The following is a 15,699-nucleotide window of genomic DNA, read 5'->3' on the forward strand; positions in this document are numbered from 1 at the left end:
CAAGAAGAAGTTTTTCACTCAGGGTGGTGATCCCCTGGGGCAGGTTGCCCCGAGAAGCTGTGGCTGCCCCATCCCTGGAGGTGTTCAAGGCCAGGTTGGACAGGGCTTGGAGCAACCTGGGCTGGTGGGAGGTGTCCCTGCCCAGGGCAGGGGGTGGCACTGGACGGTCTTTAAGGTCCCTTCCAACCCAAACCATGCTGTGATTCTATAATCTCGTGATCGCTTTGATGGAAAAATGGACCTCTTAGTGGAACCACCAGCCAACTGGTGGCTGAATTACAACCAAACTTACATCCCTTTGATGAAAACGTCCCTGGACCACGAGTAGGTTGAACTATTGGGATGCAAAGGTTAAAGAGCAGTTCTTCCCATTTTCCCCATCACGTCCCAAATCAGAAAATTCCTTTTCATATGCGTGTGCATAGACTGACCTAGTCTCTTTTTAAACCGTTCTTCCGCAGGGCTTGGTGTGCATCCCGAGCTTTTATAATGTGAATTTGCTGTGTAACAGCACTACAAAAGCCCTGTCCTCTAGATGCCACTGTTCCTCCAGTAAGACTCGTGTATGTGCAGTTGTGCCAACAGTTCAGGACTTCCATTGTTTTTTTACTTACATTCAAGGAAGTGATATGATTTAGGACCTCTCAGGGTGCTAAAAAATGGGGTTTGTTGTAGATGTAAATCCCCCCTTTTGCCAGTCTCCCTCAGGCCCCTCTTGTATACATGATCCAGGCCACAGATCTGCAGCTCTTCTCAATTTTTAGCCTAATTTTCAGCCCCTATCCCGCCTGTGCACCAGCCCTTGTGCAATTTTGCTGGCATCATGCGCTCTCTCTCCTCTATGGCCAACTGGAAGAGAGAGCACCAGCGACTCTCAAAGCAGAGACAAACCCGCCAGAAGTCTATCTAGCAGTTAAACTACTTCAAGTGAAGTGTACTGAGGACCTCAGGGCACGTAACAAAAAGCAGCGCCGGGATCCCAGCAAGCTGTTCATGTAGACTTCTCTGACTCTTAGGTGTTCTGACTTCTTATTGTGCCGTATTCTGGTTAAAGGGGACCCGCGTTACACAGATTCAGAGTTAGCCAGTTGATCGACGTCAGAAAGCAGTCGCTGCTAACGGGGAACCGTGATGTCAGTCTGCAGGGAGGTATTGCCTCAAACCTACAAGCACCCTGCCACGTTGTGACACGGAGAGATGAAGGCTCATGATCACGAGCCTTATGATCACAAATAACTCTGCAATACCCAAGTCTGAAAATTTCCACTCTACCCTGTAGAGCAAGGGGCTTTGGCTACAAACTTTGAATTACTGGTTTTGTTATCAGATACAATGAAAGGAAAAATAAATAAATAAGTACCGCATCCAGCTCTGGAGCCCCCAACAGCAGAAGGACACGGACCTGTTGGAGCAGGTCCAGAGGAGGGCCACGAAGATGCTGGGAGGGCTGGAGTCCCTCTGCTGCGAGGGCAGTCTGGGAGAGTTGGGGGGGTTCAGTCTGGAGAAGAGGAGGCTCCAGGGAGACCTTATTGCGGCCTTCCAGTATCTAAAAGGGGCTACATGAGAGCTAGGGAAGGACTTTTTCCAAGGGCAAGTAGTGATAGGACGAGGGGGGACGGCTTGAAACTGGAAGGTAGATTTAGATTAGATATTAGGAAGAAATTTTTCACTTTAAGGGTGGTGAGCCCCTGGGGCAGGTTGCCCCAAGAAGCTGTGGCTGCCCCATCCCTGGAGGTGTTCAAGGCCAGGTTGGACGGGGCTTGGAGCAACCTGGGCTGGTGGGGGGTGTCCCTGCCCAGGGCAGGGGGTAGAACTAGATGGTCTTTAAGGTCCCTTCCAACCCAAACCATTCTGTGATTAGAGACAGTTCCATTAAAGCAGATGGATTTAAAACCATCTGCCAAAGAAGCTTTGAAACTGGCTGGACTAGAGAAATCCCAAGAGAAGCCAAGCAATGCACTTGGGGGGCAACTGAGGATGTTTTAGGGAGTCATCCAAAGGCAACTCCCTCCTGCAGGGAGTCCCGCTGCAGGAGCTATACGTACCGGGCTGCCCAATACCTTCTTTTCAGCCTTCAGGTCTTCTCGTAAGAGTTCAAGCTCAGATGCAAGCTGTTTTCGGCGTTCTCTCCGCTCTCCCAGCTGACTTCCCAACTTTTCTATTGTTTCCTGACAGGTTTCCAGCATCTGGGACAAGCAAAATTAAGAGTCACTTCTCTTTTGCTAGAATATATGCTGCTGTAGAAACAAATCGTAGAAAATGTGTCTTCTAGAAAACAAGGATAGGAAAAATGGTTCTCAGAAGTTGCCAGCAGGATTCCTGCACCTTATTCCCAGGGCTGGCTGGACATCTCTGAAGGCCTGGAGCCCCCACCTGACCCACGATACCTTGGGGAGGTCCTCTCCCACATGTAATAAGCTCTGTCTGGCTTATACACCTGGCAGATGCAATTGTCTGGCTGGCAACTACATTGACAGCAAAGTCAGCCCAAAACCAGCTGGGAAACAGCCCTGTAAACGTACCTACATGCTGCCTAGGTTTCACTAAACCTTAAACAAGAGTCAAGCACCTTTACACATGGAAACCCTTCACCCTCACCGGGGAGTCAGCAAGCTCCGCAGGGCTGAAGGCACAACAGCCTCGTAAGAGAGATAATATTGGCCCCTTAGCTGCTTTTCTCCAAAGGCATCCATCAGTCTTGCATGAGCTGATGGGCCACAAATTCTCAGAAGATGGTGACAAGGTGCCTTCACCGGCGATGCTCACTTAATATGTTTCTAAGCACAACAGTTTCTTTCCCGAGGGAAACCTCTTACCTCTTGCACCTCTTGTGCTCCAGACGATGCCTGCTCTTCCCCACTTATCTCTGTCTTACTCTTCTGCACTTCAAGTAACTCTGTTTCTAAACCTGTGATCTTACACAGACAAACCACAAGTTAAAACCAAACCAGTACTCACCACTAGTACTAAATGCACAACTACTACTAAATTGCTCCTTGTGCTGCTATCCCAGAGTAAGCCCCATGTTTGGAAGCAAGGAGTGGGAGGGGACGTGGACAGCCGCCAGCGTGGGCTCACTCCAGCTCACATCTTTCATCCTGCTGCTTCAAAGGGTGAAGGAGCCATCCCAGGCCAAGTCAGAATATGAAAGAAACCCGCTCCACAAAAAGGTGAGAAACGACCCAGACATATGGTGAAAATTCGAGGCCTCCACAGCTTGTTCTCCCAACACAGAGGACCCCATGAGACCCTGATGTATATCATGGGCTGTCCTCCTTTCCCATGCCGTTGCAGTGCCCACTCCCCTGTGGCTGATCTTACCCAAGCAGATGTTGGACATGGTCCACCAGGACATGTCCTGGTCCCTCCACTGCCCGAAGGAGGTTGTTACTCCCCCCTGCACGGCTCCGAGGACTCTCAACTTGAGCCGGAAAAACACTGACCTCTGTGCTCCTCCTGGCAGTAAAGAATTTGTCTGGAGAAGTGCTCACTCTGCATTCGCAGCATCCCCCCCGAGGAGTCCACCCTTGTGGGGGATCTCGTGGGAACGATTATTAGTCCTGCAGTTTTAAAGGGCTTAAAGGAGCTCGGAGCAGCTTCTCCTCCCAATTATGGTTCCTGCACACCCTTTCGCAAAAATCCAAGTCTTGGCACTCGTGGCCACTCTGCTCCGCTGCCAGCCAGCACAGCATTCAGCAGCCTTTCCTTTCAGCTCCTTACACTCAGAAGAAAGTCTGTGCTCATTTTCTTATGCCTAAACCGCCAAGCTGTCCCCCCCTCCCAACTGCCCGAGCTGGGCTTTCGCTGAATGAGGCCGCAGAGCGAGGGGGATGAAGTCCAGCTGCAGATGCAATCCAGCTTCATCTGTACACCGTACTCATACAAGCAACATCCATCGCTCCACTCATACGAGCAAAGCATGCAAGATGCCTTTCTCACCCTCCTTTCTTTGCACTTATTTGGAGTCGATTTTTTCATTCCTTTCCAAACGGGAAGCCAAAACCGAAGCAGTGCCAAGTCTCTGCCAATCCCAGTCCATTTAAAGCAATTACAAAGCAGCGTGTCAAAGCCCAGCAGCTTTGCTTTCGCTGACAGGCTTCAGGCACAAGATGGCTCTCTTGAAGCTCGCAGCAGGGAACAATCTCTAACAGAGGAAAGCTGCTGTGATACTGCCTTTTTTTTTTTTTAAAGATAGATAATGTTACCAAACCCAGATGTTAAAAGCAAATCAGCGGGGTGAAACACCCAGGCCTCTTACAGAAGAGCTAGAGGGCAATAAACCCCCCCTCCTCTTGCATGACTGGATGATAGTTTGGGGTTCAGCAAGACTTTGGGGCTCTGGAAAGGGATCTCAAAGGCAAAATACACCCCCCTCCCCATCCTCCAGCCAACCTTTGCTCATGAAGTTGATACCCAGCTATGCATTTCCATCGTTTTGCTTATTTTTCCTCCAAGCTGCTAACTTTTAAGCATTTAAGTTGCGCACGTTAAGTCCCGTGCCAACGGCAGAACAATACTCACATTGTATCCTGGTGTCCTCGTTCCGAGTCAGTGGCCTAATCAGCCAATATTTTTGTCGGCGTGCCAAAATAGAAAAGAATTCCAAGTCCTGCTCACATGGGGCAGTCTGGCAAACACCCAGCAGCGCTGCTTTCTCCAGGCTCCAGTGCACCTGCCTTTACGCCGCCCTTCCCTCATCACCTCCAGGGCACCCAAAAGCCCCCTGGAGATGAAGGGTGCAGCTCTGCAGCCCTCCATCTCAGCAGATGCTGGATCTAACCAAGGGTTAAACCCACCTCCTTCCTCTTCCATCCCGCAACCTGCCTGTCTCTCCTCCGTAGCCCTGCGTGCCTCTTTTCTGTCTCTTTTTCAGCGACAGCGGCTGCCAAGCTCATGCCAGACGACATGCCTCGCATCTCCCTGGCTACTCGGTGCTCCCCGCTGCGTTCACCCCGCGTCCCTCACAGCGGCGTTCCCAGGGATCTGTTTAACCCAGATGGGATTTCTCCAAACTGAAAATGCGTCTTGTTTGATTTGTGGAGGGTTGTGTTTACTCTCCCTCAGTGAGAAAGTGGGAAACATTTTAGTGTGTGCTGAACAAACCCTGATTTAAACAAAGGCACAGCCATGGTGGACAGACCTTTGGCCATTCCCATCACAGAGCCTGCCCGTGGCTCCTCAGCTACGCTCTTAGAACCATGATGTCTGCTGGCATCCTTCCTTAAGATATCTGAACGTGCCTTCAGTCTGTTTCACTGTATTTAGAGACTTTCCCCTCACAGCCAGAGGCTACTGACAAGTAATTCATCTCTTCTTCCTTTGAACAGTTCATCTTGGAGATGTGTGGCTGCTTCAGCATTCGCATAGGATGTGCCTTCACACTTGCACTATCTCCTATATCATGTTTTAACACAAGTGTATGGACATGTCCAAGCACTGCTCGCTCCTGAGTGAAAATCTGCCTGTGTCCTTCCTTCCCACCTCAGAAATCCAAGGTCCCCAGCAGGTCCTGCTGCCAGGACCACGATCACTGCAGAGAGCATCTCTTAACCTCAGACTTACCTCAGACCCTTGCTTAACCTCAGACAGGAGGAGAAGGCAACTCAGCCCAAAGAAGGAAGAGCTTTCGGCCAAGCAGCAGGGCCTCAGCCAAAAGAAAAGACCTCCTCAGCCAGCCTTTTTGACCCACCTCCCCATCTAGCAAGACCAGCTTCTGGCTTCCTCTGTTCTCTCTGGCTAGAAATCCTTCAGCTTCCCTGCTGTAAGGGATGATCCACCCTCCCAGCGATGCTGCAAACGGTATTTTCCCTGGGGGCAAGCAGTGACAAACCAGTCAGTAAGCGCAGGTGCTCCTCACAGAGCTACTTCCAGAGGGATGGAGAGTCCATCCGGTAAATCGAGGCTAAAGACCACTCTGACAAAGGCAGCATCAGGCTGAGACGCTTCAGCAATAACTTAATCCTTGCGCAAAACATGGATGGAGATGGCTCTGCAGGTGTTGCAAGGAGGCCTCTAATGTTACCATGGTTCTGGTAAATCAAGATAATCAACATGGTGCTTCACATCTGCAATTTCCCAGAGGTTCCCCATCACGTGCAAACAAGTGGAAACAACAAAGAATCCACCTCCTAAAGTCAAAGGATGATCTGAATGGTCTTGTCCTACTAACAGGAAAAGATCCAGCTTGCCCTTGGTTGAGGGTGCCCAAAATCGAGTAGGACACAGGTAAGGAAGAGACTGGTGAGATCGCATCTTGAGCAAGATCGAGGAGAGCTTCTCCAGATGGATCAGCTTAGCACAGGTCTTCAAAGAGATGTGTCCAGCCATGGCTGCCCCGCTCAACAGCAGATGCTGCAGCAAGAGATACCAGGTGATGAGAGAAACTCACTGTCCCCTCAAATTTGTTATTTTCAGCAGGGATGTCCCCAGGCAGTGCAGGTCCTGGCCACCCACACCCAGAAGTGTCTTGGTGTTTGCCACACAGGCTGACAGGTCTCCAAGATGCTGTGCTTGGGGAAAATCCAGAAGTGCAATCTTTTGTCATCGGCGTGCTTAACTGGTGACCTTTCCTGGGATCAGTGAGCATCCGCCTCCCACACTGACCATTTCCATCTGTTGGACAGGTCTGGAGAGGGGTTAGGGATTTGAGTCAAAGCCTGGACTTCTGTCATATGGGTGCCAGGTTAAGGGACAACTCACGGGCTTCAGGAAAACCTCTTGCCTCTCTTCCTGGAACTTGCTTTACAGCAGGAACCACAGGCAGAAGAAACAACTTTCCAATGTGGGAAAGCAGTTCCTACAGGAGACAGACATTGAGCTCCACCAGGAGCACCAGTGCCATCTAGGACAGCCTCTCAGGGGAAATAAGAGCTTCTAAGCTACGAGAGGTTCAGAAGAAATAGCTCCAGAGAAAGAAAGGAAGAAAAAAAAAAAAAGACACAATTGAATTTGAAACACAAAGACTTTGCTTCGGTTCAGCCAAGAAACAGAAGGGTGCACAGCCCACACGTACAGAAAGGCCGTATGGGAAGGGAGGGCGGCTCCATCTGACTCTGGATGCAGGAGGCTCATTAGCTACTTAACTCTGCTTGCCCAGGCACCAAGGAGGGGAGACAGGAGCTGGAAAAGACAATGCTGCTGTAACACTGGGGGAATCCGCACCTCCAAGCGTCTTTTACTCACTGCTGGAAGGTTTTTTTCCTCCTTTTCCCCTCTTTTCCGAAACCGGCAGGTTTTGCTAATTGTATTTCTTGTCAAACTAAACAAAGCAGCATGCAGGCTTAGGTCAAACATAATTTTATTTTACCAGCCAATAGAGAAAAGCAGCTAGAATTAAACAAAACCAAATGGTATTTCTTCCACTCCTTACTTACTTTCTGGTGAAGTCCCTCCACCTCACTCTCAAACTGTTCCTTCTCCTGCTTGGTTTGGATCTGCGTCTCTCCCAGGATTGATTCCAGCTCTTCATTGCGTTCAACCAAATCCTCGTGCTCCTGCTCCAGCTTCTGCAGCTTGTGAAGGAGCTGTGAATTCCTGCCCTCGATGTTTTCTATCACCTCTCGGCACCTACGCACCAAAGATGGACATCACCCAGGCTAGAACTGCTACGTCAGCGCATTGACACACATCCAAACCGCTCACCACTGGCGTGGAGAAGCCAATGTGTTTTTCACTATGGAATACTTGTGTCCTGCTAATTTTGAGTCTCGCATCCAGCATGACCTGTGCCTGCTCTTATTTAAGTGGCGATGCATGGGAATTAGTGGTGACGGGCTCTACACAAGTAATGATGAAGGTCTGGGGAGAAAACTGGTCAGGCACGATGATGCTAACTGCAGAGAGGCAATGGCAAATTCAACTGCTTGAGGTGGAGAAACAGGCTTGGGCGTTTGAAGGGATATAAAAAGAGACAGAGGGATGGGATCAGACGCCCTTTCCTCCTTGAACCTGCCAGAAGCACAGCACCAGCTTCCTGAGCAGGCCACAGGAGAATGAAGCTTTGACTTCCCTTAAAAATCCCAGTTTACATATTTAAGTCTGAAAGCCAAGTTGTCTTGGTGCACCCCTGGACAGCAACCAAATCCAGAGGAATCTTCCCAGCAACACAACAATTTTGAAGCCAACACTTTTGTCTGCAGAGAGCCACAAAAGCCCAACAACCCTATTCTTTTACAAAAGCAACAAACTGGAGAAAGGGCCAGAAACCAGCCCACATTCTTGATACCAAGGGCTACAGACCCACTCAGGACTGCATAACCTCCAAACTTTCTGCTTTGGGAGCAGAGGAACAAAGCTGGTACCCAAGAGTATTCTAAAGAACCCGATACTTAAACGCGCTCTCCAAGACAGAATACCAGCAACCACAGCACCGGATAACCACCGTGAAAAAACAACAGGTGAAGAAGGATTTCTAGATTGCTCACCTTTTATGAAGTGTTTCACTGCTCTGATATCTGTCTTCTTGATCTGTGCCAGCTTTGCCTGAAATGTGGTCTCCTTCAACCCTCCCTTCATCCTTTGTGCCTTGTGACTGAAGAGAAAACGAAAAGTTAGCGCATAATTAAGACTGAAATCTTAGCACAAGGAGATTCCAAAGCTACCCGAATCTCTCATCAATAAACGAGACAACCAGAAAACATGAACTACATCTATGACTACCTGCATTAGAGAATCCACCAGCCAAAACCTCCTCAAGACCCATAATACGAAGGCACTAGTGGGTATTACCTTACACCAACAGACATGCTCTACACGCTAGTGTGTTCGCCGTGCCCACCAAAAGTCCCGCGTCACACCTGCACAGGACGCGCTCACACATACGTAGAAAGGAGAACACTAGTGTTTCTGCACTACAAGCCCTGCGTCTTCATTTATGGAGTTAGGAAATGCAGAGTGGGGCCTGTTTGCTCTATTTGGTTTCTAGGATGGCAAACAAAAAGCCCTTGAAAATACCTGCAGCGAGCACGCTGCGACTTCGTCAGTCTCGGTTAGCACAGGCAACGGAAGTCCTTGCTTCTCGCTCTTCTGATACTCACAAATCTCCTCTTTGAGCTGTTCAACCTTCAAAAGGAAAACACTTCCTTTTATTTTGGGTGAACGTTCATCTCGCTGTCTTAGAGAATCAATTAAACTTGCTGTAGATAAAGTGCAGATTTATTATTATTATTAACTACTTGGCTTGAGGGATTGGTTGAGATCATGAGGCTGCTCCAGCCAGGTGGCCCCAGACTATTTAGAGAGATAAAGAGCAATAAAAGGGGGAAAGCCACGCTGCATTAAAGGGTAAGCAATTTTTCTTCATTTATTTCAATTACTGATCATGCACATGTTGTACATTCCCTTTTACCAAACAGGATTGAGCACAGACAGGGAGACGGATCACAACCACTACTCCTGAGGACACCTTATGGCCTTTGCTGTTATTGACAGGATCAATATAATATTACTAGCAGGCAACTGTTCATGTCACACAGTCGCTCCCTCGCACGCTCACTCTTGGCTGCCGCTTGGAGCAGCAGCTGGGAGGCCAACCCCCGCCATTTACCCAGAAGCGCAGGGTCGTACTGCGGTGGCTTCAGGATGGGTGTTCGGAGTCCTGCAGACAGCGCTCACCTTCACCAGCGCAGGTATCATCCTGTGCTCGCCAAGTGTGCCCAGCAGCACACACGGGTCCCACCTGAGCCTCACGCAGTCAATGCCGGGGACCTTGCACAGGTTCAGCGGACCTCTGGTGTCACAGGTTTACCATTTTTTGCCGATTTAACAGCACCGCTAGGCTCTGGAGCTATCAGCCCTTGCAAAGCTGTCACACACCACCTCCTCAGCATGCGTTTTTCCTTTCTTCAGCCTCGCGCTATGCCTCCACTCACAGCCAGAGGTACCTGCAGAGCCCACTCACACGGACACCGGGTCCTACAGGGTTAAGGCTCAGTACTCCCAAGTGGTGGAGCACACGGTTGGGATAAGGTCAGTGTCCCACAGAACCCCGAGCCAGAGCCCGCTGGGCAGCCTGCTCCTCACCCTGCTGTCCATAACCCACAGGCAGAAAAAAACCTTCAGAACTTCTGCGCCTCGTGATAAAGTCCACTTTCAGCTTCTACAAATGAAAAATTGTGGTTTCCTAACTTCTATGCCGACAGTTAAACCTCATTCCTAAGGAATAAGAGTAATTTGCTTTTAGCTTAACAACGTGGTTGGTTGGAAGCGATCTGTCTGGCTACCTTTTTTTTTTTCTGTACAGAGAAAACAGTACCTTACATGTATCTGTATATTTTTTTCTGTGTATATATTTCTTTTTTTACATATATAAAATAAATATATATACACGTGTGTGTGTATACATACTGACTGAAAAAAGCAATGTCCTAAAGAAACAAAAATGTTATTTGAAATAAAAAAATTGTAAACTGAGGAATATGAACTAAATAATTTTGTTCTGCAGACCCAGAAACAGACTGTCCTGTAAATACAAGGTGTGAGACTACAGATATGCTTAGACACTATGCTAAGGAAGAACCAGGAACTTTTTTAAACACAAGGAACAGAACTACATACTAACATTTTTAAATCCTCAAATGTGAATAAACTATATTCAAGTAATTAAGTCTTCGACATTATTGTAAAGAGATGGGCATGCTTTTCTCAGAGATACTGATATGAATTTAAAAATACTCATTTTAATCCAAAAGACCTGCAAGACAGCTGCTGAGCTATCTGTGCTGGGGTGGCCTAAGTAATTACAGGCTGCTGGCAACCAGTGATAGCTGCTGAAGGACTGATACAAAGAGTCTGAGAGTTAGAATTTGTGCCAAATGACACATTTTAACGGGAAACAGATTGTTATATTAATTCACTATAGGCAATCTCAGTGAGGAATTATCTTGTTGATAAAGATTTAGGATTCTCTAAATGCAATAATTTATTATGTCAAGCATTTAATCAATAGTAATATAATATGCATTTAACTAGTAGCAATGTAATAGTAAGTAATTCACTGAAGAAAGCCCACACGAACAGAAAAGAAGTAAGTTTATCTTCCACTGAGCATATCAACGTAGCCACATAAAAAAGCCAAAGAGGCTGAGAGGTACGAAAACATGAGCATCAATTAAAAATTGTTTTTAAAATAACTAGTTTGGGATTTTAGACTAGACTTATTTGCTGTTTTTAGTAACAGTGTCCAAGAAAAGGTAGAAATGTTCCTTACTCTGTTTACCCGCTTGATTTTGTGTAAACACTGGCTAGTAACAGAAAGCATCGAGCTGATCCTGTACGTTGGGCACAGGAAAACACGTATTTCTGGGCCCTACGCTGCAAGCCCTAGAGCATATACTCGGATTGAGCGCGTACAGCCCCCTCTGTGCTCGGTGAACTATCGAACTCTTCCTGCACTGAAGGATGCTGTAAGAGCTGAATTTTTTTCAGGGCTGCAGTAACAGCAGCTGCTTTAAAACACTCTTTGGCTGGGCAGAAAATGGATGGAGAGCAGCCCTGCGGAGAAGGACATGGGGGTGTTGGTGGGTGAGAAGCTGGACATGAGCTGGCAATGGGCACTCACAGCCCAGCGAGCCCCCGGCACCCCAGGCTGCATCCCCAGCAGCGTGGCCAGCAGGGCGAGGGGGGACTGTGCCCCTCTGCTGCGCTCTGCTCTGGGGAGACCCCCCTGCAGTGCTGCCTCCAGCTCGGGGGGTCCCACCAGCAGAAGGAGACGGAGCTGTTGGAGCGGGGCCAGAGGAGGGCACAGAGATGCTGGGAGGGCTGGAGCCCCTCTGCTGGGAGGACAGGCTGGGAGAGTTGGGGGGGTTCAGCCTGGAGAAGAGAAAGCCAAAAAGGGGAGAGCTCAGAACCCCTTCCAGTGCCTAAAGGGGCTCCAGGAGAGCTGGGGGGTGGACTCTGGATCAGGGAGGGAAGTGATGGGATGAGGGGGAACGGTCAAACTGAAAGAGGGGAGATTTAGATGAGATATCAGGAATAAGTTTTTCCCTGTGAGGGCGGTGATCCCCTGGGGCAGGTTGCCCCGAGAAGCTGTGGCTGCCCCATCCCTGGAGGTGTTCAAGGCCAGGTTGGACGGGGCTTGGAGCAACCTGGGCTGGTGGGAGGTGTCCCTGCCCAGGGCACGGGGGCTGGAACTGGATGAGCTTTAAGGTCCCTTCCAACCCAAACCATTCAATGATTCTATTTACTCTGCCTGTTTCCCAAAGTTTATTACTCCATGAGCCATGAAACATCAGAACCGCAGCTCTGGAAAGACTTGCTATAGAAAAGAGAGGGGAAATAGAGAGGCAGGGCAGGTTAAGGAGTAGGACTGAACATCAGGATCCCACCCAGGAGTGTCGACTACGCAGAGGCTGTTGGTGCCACGGCAGACCAGGAGATCCAGCAGCAGGAGACAGGTACTCACCAGATCAAGGAACGCTTTTCTTTCCAAGTCGAGCGTTTGGACCCGTGCTCGCAGCGCCAGAATTTCCTTGTCCAGTCTGCTGTTGTCCTCCATGGCCTTCTGTAGCTCTGTCCTGTCTGTGCAGAACAGGAAAAAAAAACGGTCACCAACACCAGTTTGGCCCTTGACCAAGCTCAGTGGGGCTAGCACATGAATAAGGTTTCCAAAATTGCCTTGCCCTCGCGCACAGAGGTATGCCTGCGACAGCACAGAGGGAAGTTCCCCATACATACAGGAACACGCTCTCTTACTCAAATAGTCGATGTTTACGTTTCTGGAGATGCTGGTTCGATAGCAGTGCTATGTTTATGACAGCAGCACAGCCGGCTCTCCAGAGTTATTCCAGGGACTCAGTTTACCTCTGGATCACGGAAAATGCCTCACCTCAGATATTTAGGTATGGGTTTCACAACCATCATGGGTAAGTTCTGAAAAACCCAACCAACCACATTTCTTATTTTCATCATAGAATCCATAATTTGCTGCGAGCAGAAACACAGTCACAGTTAACGTATCAGTGTTGTGCTAGCATTAATGCTAGCTTTTTGCATTACTATTTATGAAACGGCAAGTACAGCAAAAATTACGGTTGTATACCAACCCTCAAAGTCTAAATCAATAAACATATGGAACCATCACACCAATTAACGCAGACTATCTAGTATTTCAAGCACAAGAAATAGGAAAAGATGTTTGTATTAAGAGCACACTGTCCGAAACGTGTCCAAGTATACACTGGTACCTTAATCCTAAGTAAATCTAGTGAGAAGGCAGTTTTCCTTACAGAAAAGGTGAACAAAGATTTTTTCCCTTTTCAGCTTAGTGCTGGGCACAGGACATTTCAGCTTAAATTTGACTTTTATTCAGGCAAAAATAAAAACATACCCTCTCTCTTGGTCCCAATCTGGCAAAGAAAACCCAAAACCCCAAAGCCCTGTTTCAAACAAGGATTTTGATATTGGATTTTCAGTTTTCTAATTTAGCATAAATGGCAAGGAACACCTTCTACCGAAGCGTTCATTTTGCTGAAGAGCCAGTTTACCACTACGGAAAACCTCAATAAAATTCTGGATCTTCTCTGTTTGTAAACAGCGTGACTTACCACTCTCTCTCCATTCGCCCACCCCTCCTTCCCGGCTCTCGGACGCTTGCAGGGCTGACCGTGAGGCTGATCCTACAAGGACAATAAAGAGATGGTTTTGCTGTGGCTGTCCATTTCTACACTTCCGAACACTAAACTCTGCCACATTTTTAATGCACTTTGCTAAATACAGAGTTGGAGGAAAACTAAAGAAAAAAAAAAAAAAAAAGCAGCAGACAGCTAAGCACACAATTTAAACTCTCTAATCACCAAAGACCCGATAACAGGGCTACAGGCTGGCCAGCAGCAATCTGGTATTTTCTCTTCAAGGCAAGCAAGCAACTGCAAGTTATCAGTGAACCAAAATACACTGTTTAAGTGGAGTTTGACTAAAGAGCAGAGATTTCATTTTAGGATTTCGTTAGAAGATCAATTTATTTATACAGCAGATGGCTCTGAAGCTCATCGGGAGAAGGCATAGAGATACACATCGTCAGGGAAAGCCACTAAGATGTTGTAGCACTGATTTCGCACTCTAATAACTCGCAGCATAATAAACCACCCAGACATAACAAGTATTAAACCCTTACTCACAGTTTAGAAAGTCTTATATTCATTTGATATTTAAGAAGATTATAAAACAGATTTCCCCACGCAGGCTACGATCCACCAAGAGGAGTCGCGCGCTGCAGCCCGTCCGTGATGTGAAGAAGCAGCAGTGTTTGGAGGCTGCAACGCAACGCTCGCTCCATCCCCAGGGACGCGTGTGTTATCAATCGATACACAAAGCAGATGCCCGCAGAGTGCTCATTTCCCTGCCTTTGATTAAAAGGCTGGAAACAGTGGTTTTGGAGGCTGGCTGGAAGGTTTAGCTAGGTCTGAGTGTTGTGCGTGAGCCGTGAGGTCAGCATCGGGACCTGCGATTCACACATACACCGTACTCAGGTCACACCAGTCTCCTTAAGTGAGTCAGTCTCTGCAAAGGCACGTGGGGCAGGAACATGCTATCTCATCACACTTTGCTGTTCTCCACTGAAATCCTGCATCACAGATTTTGGGACAACATAAGTGACCCAGAGAAAAAGCATCCAGAAACCAGTATTTTGCTCGGGGAATCTCCTGTCGGAGGTAGCGGTGAAGCACCTGCTTTAGGGACCACTCCAGCTGAAGCTTTCTCAAGTACTTTGATTTCCCTCCAGAAAACTGTTTATTTTTACAGTCAGTATTAAAAAAAAAAAAAATACTTAAGGGCTGGTCAACACAATTATTTCAATAAGGAGGTTATGCAAATATTAGCAGTGATAAGAATCTAAGCAGTCACTTAAGACTGCTGATGAGTTCCGGTTATGAGCACTTGCTAACGACTCATACTGAGGGAGCATCCCAAACATGGCATCTGAAGAACCTAGAGACGGGTGGTCCAGCTGTGCTAATGCTGTGTGCACGGTATTTTAGCTACTCTGTGGCTGGACCAAGTCATCATTTCCTCCCCATGGGCATGAATTTCTCCCTGTATAAAAGCCAGTGTCAGTCAAGACACTGCTGCTGTAATCGCAGATCAGAAAACCCCACGTCTCAGCTCTCCTCACTCAGAATTAATCCATTTGTGACTGTTAACGACTGCGTTCAGATCTCCTAGGTACCAGGCTAACATCTGACACTGATTTTTCCACATTACAAGGACAGAAGACGCAGGACAGCCTGCCTCCAGCTCCCCTGGGTCAGAAGTCCAAGGCTGACACTAACCAGGGGTGGGCTAAGTGCAGGCCAGTAATTAGGAGTGGCCACAAGAGAATCGCTTGCCTGTTTTGCTCTGCTCCTTTTTTTGTGCATCCAGTTCATCCGCCAACCTCCGTATCTCTTCCTGGGCCATCAGCAGCTTCTGCGTGGCCTCATCCAGATCTTGTTCAACTCTTGCACGTGATGCTTGTTCCCTCTCCAGCTCTTCCCTGTAGAACTGAAGCACGAGGGCTAATGCTCCAACGGTAAATGAGATAACCCTCCCAGTGACGTGACCAAGCTCCACACTGCTCCTGACCCACCAGAACAAGGGTGGCAACACAAACAGAAAGTGGGTGAGCTCGGGAAAGCCACTGCAGAGGCAGAAGACAGACACACAGTGGACAATCCTCCTCACCATGTTCACATGCCAAAAGCAGATGCTGAGGAGCACAAAATG

The 15,699-nt window shown here is 48.2% G+C and overlaps 1 protein-coding gene across 1 annotated transcript in view; it reads right to left on the reverse strand.

Annotated features, from left to right (window-relative positions):
- The window catches only part of CCDC30 (coiled-coil domain containing 30), a gene marked incomplete at its 3' end in the record, with an annotated part of 32,319 nt that overhangs the window by 11,338 nt on the left and 5,282 nt on the right, over positions 1-15,699 (reverse strand). The window contains exons 3-10 of the mRNA XM_009889469.1: positions 15,324-15,477; positions 13,542-13,613; positions 12,401-12,516; positions 8,953-9,060; positions 8,424-8,530; positions 7,374-7,566; positions 2,817-2,915; positions 2,046-2,186 (exon numbers count right to left, since the gene is read on the reverse strand). Of these exons, the coding sequence (XP_009887771.1) occupies positions 2,046-2,186; positions 2,817-2,915; positions 7,374-7,566; positions 8,424-8,530; positions 8,953-9,060; positions 12,401-12,516; positions 13,542-13,613; positions 15,324-15,477 (990 nt within the window). The remainder of the gene's footprint in view (positions 1-2,045; positions 2,187-2,816; positions 2,916-7,373; positions 7,567-8,423; positions 8,531-8,952; positions 9,061-12,400; positions 12,517-13,541; positions 13,614-15,323; positions 15,478-15,699) is intronic.

This window comes from Charadrius vociferus, unplaced genomic scaffold, assembly GCF_000708025.1.
Source record: "Charadrius vociferus isolate BGI_N301 unplaced genomic scaffold, ASM70802v2 scaffold1277, whole genome shotgun sequence".
In the NCBI taxonomy this organism is placed as follows: domain Eukaryota; kingdom Metazoa; phylum Chordata; class Aves; order Charadriiformes; family Charadriidae; genus Charadrius; species Charadrius vociferus.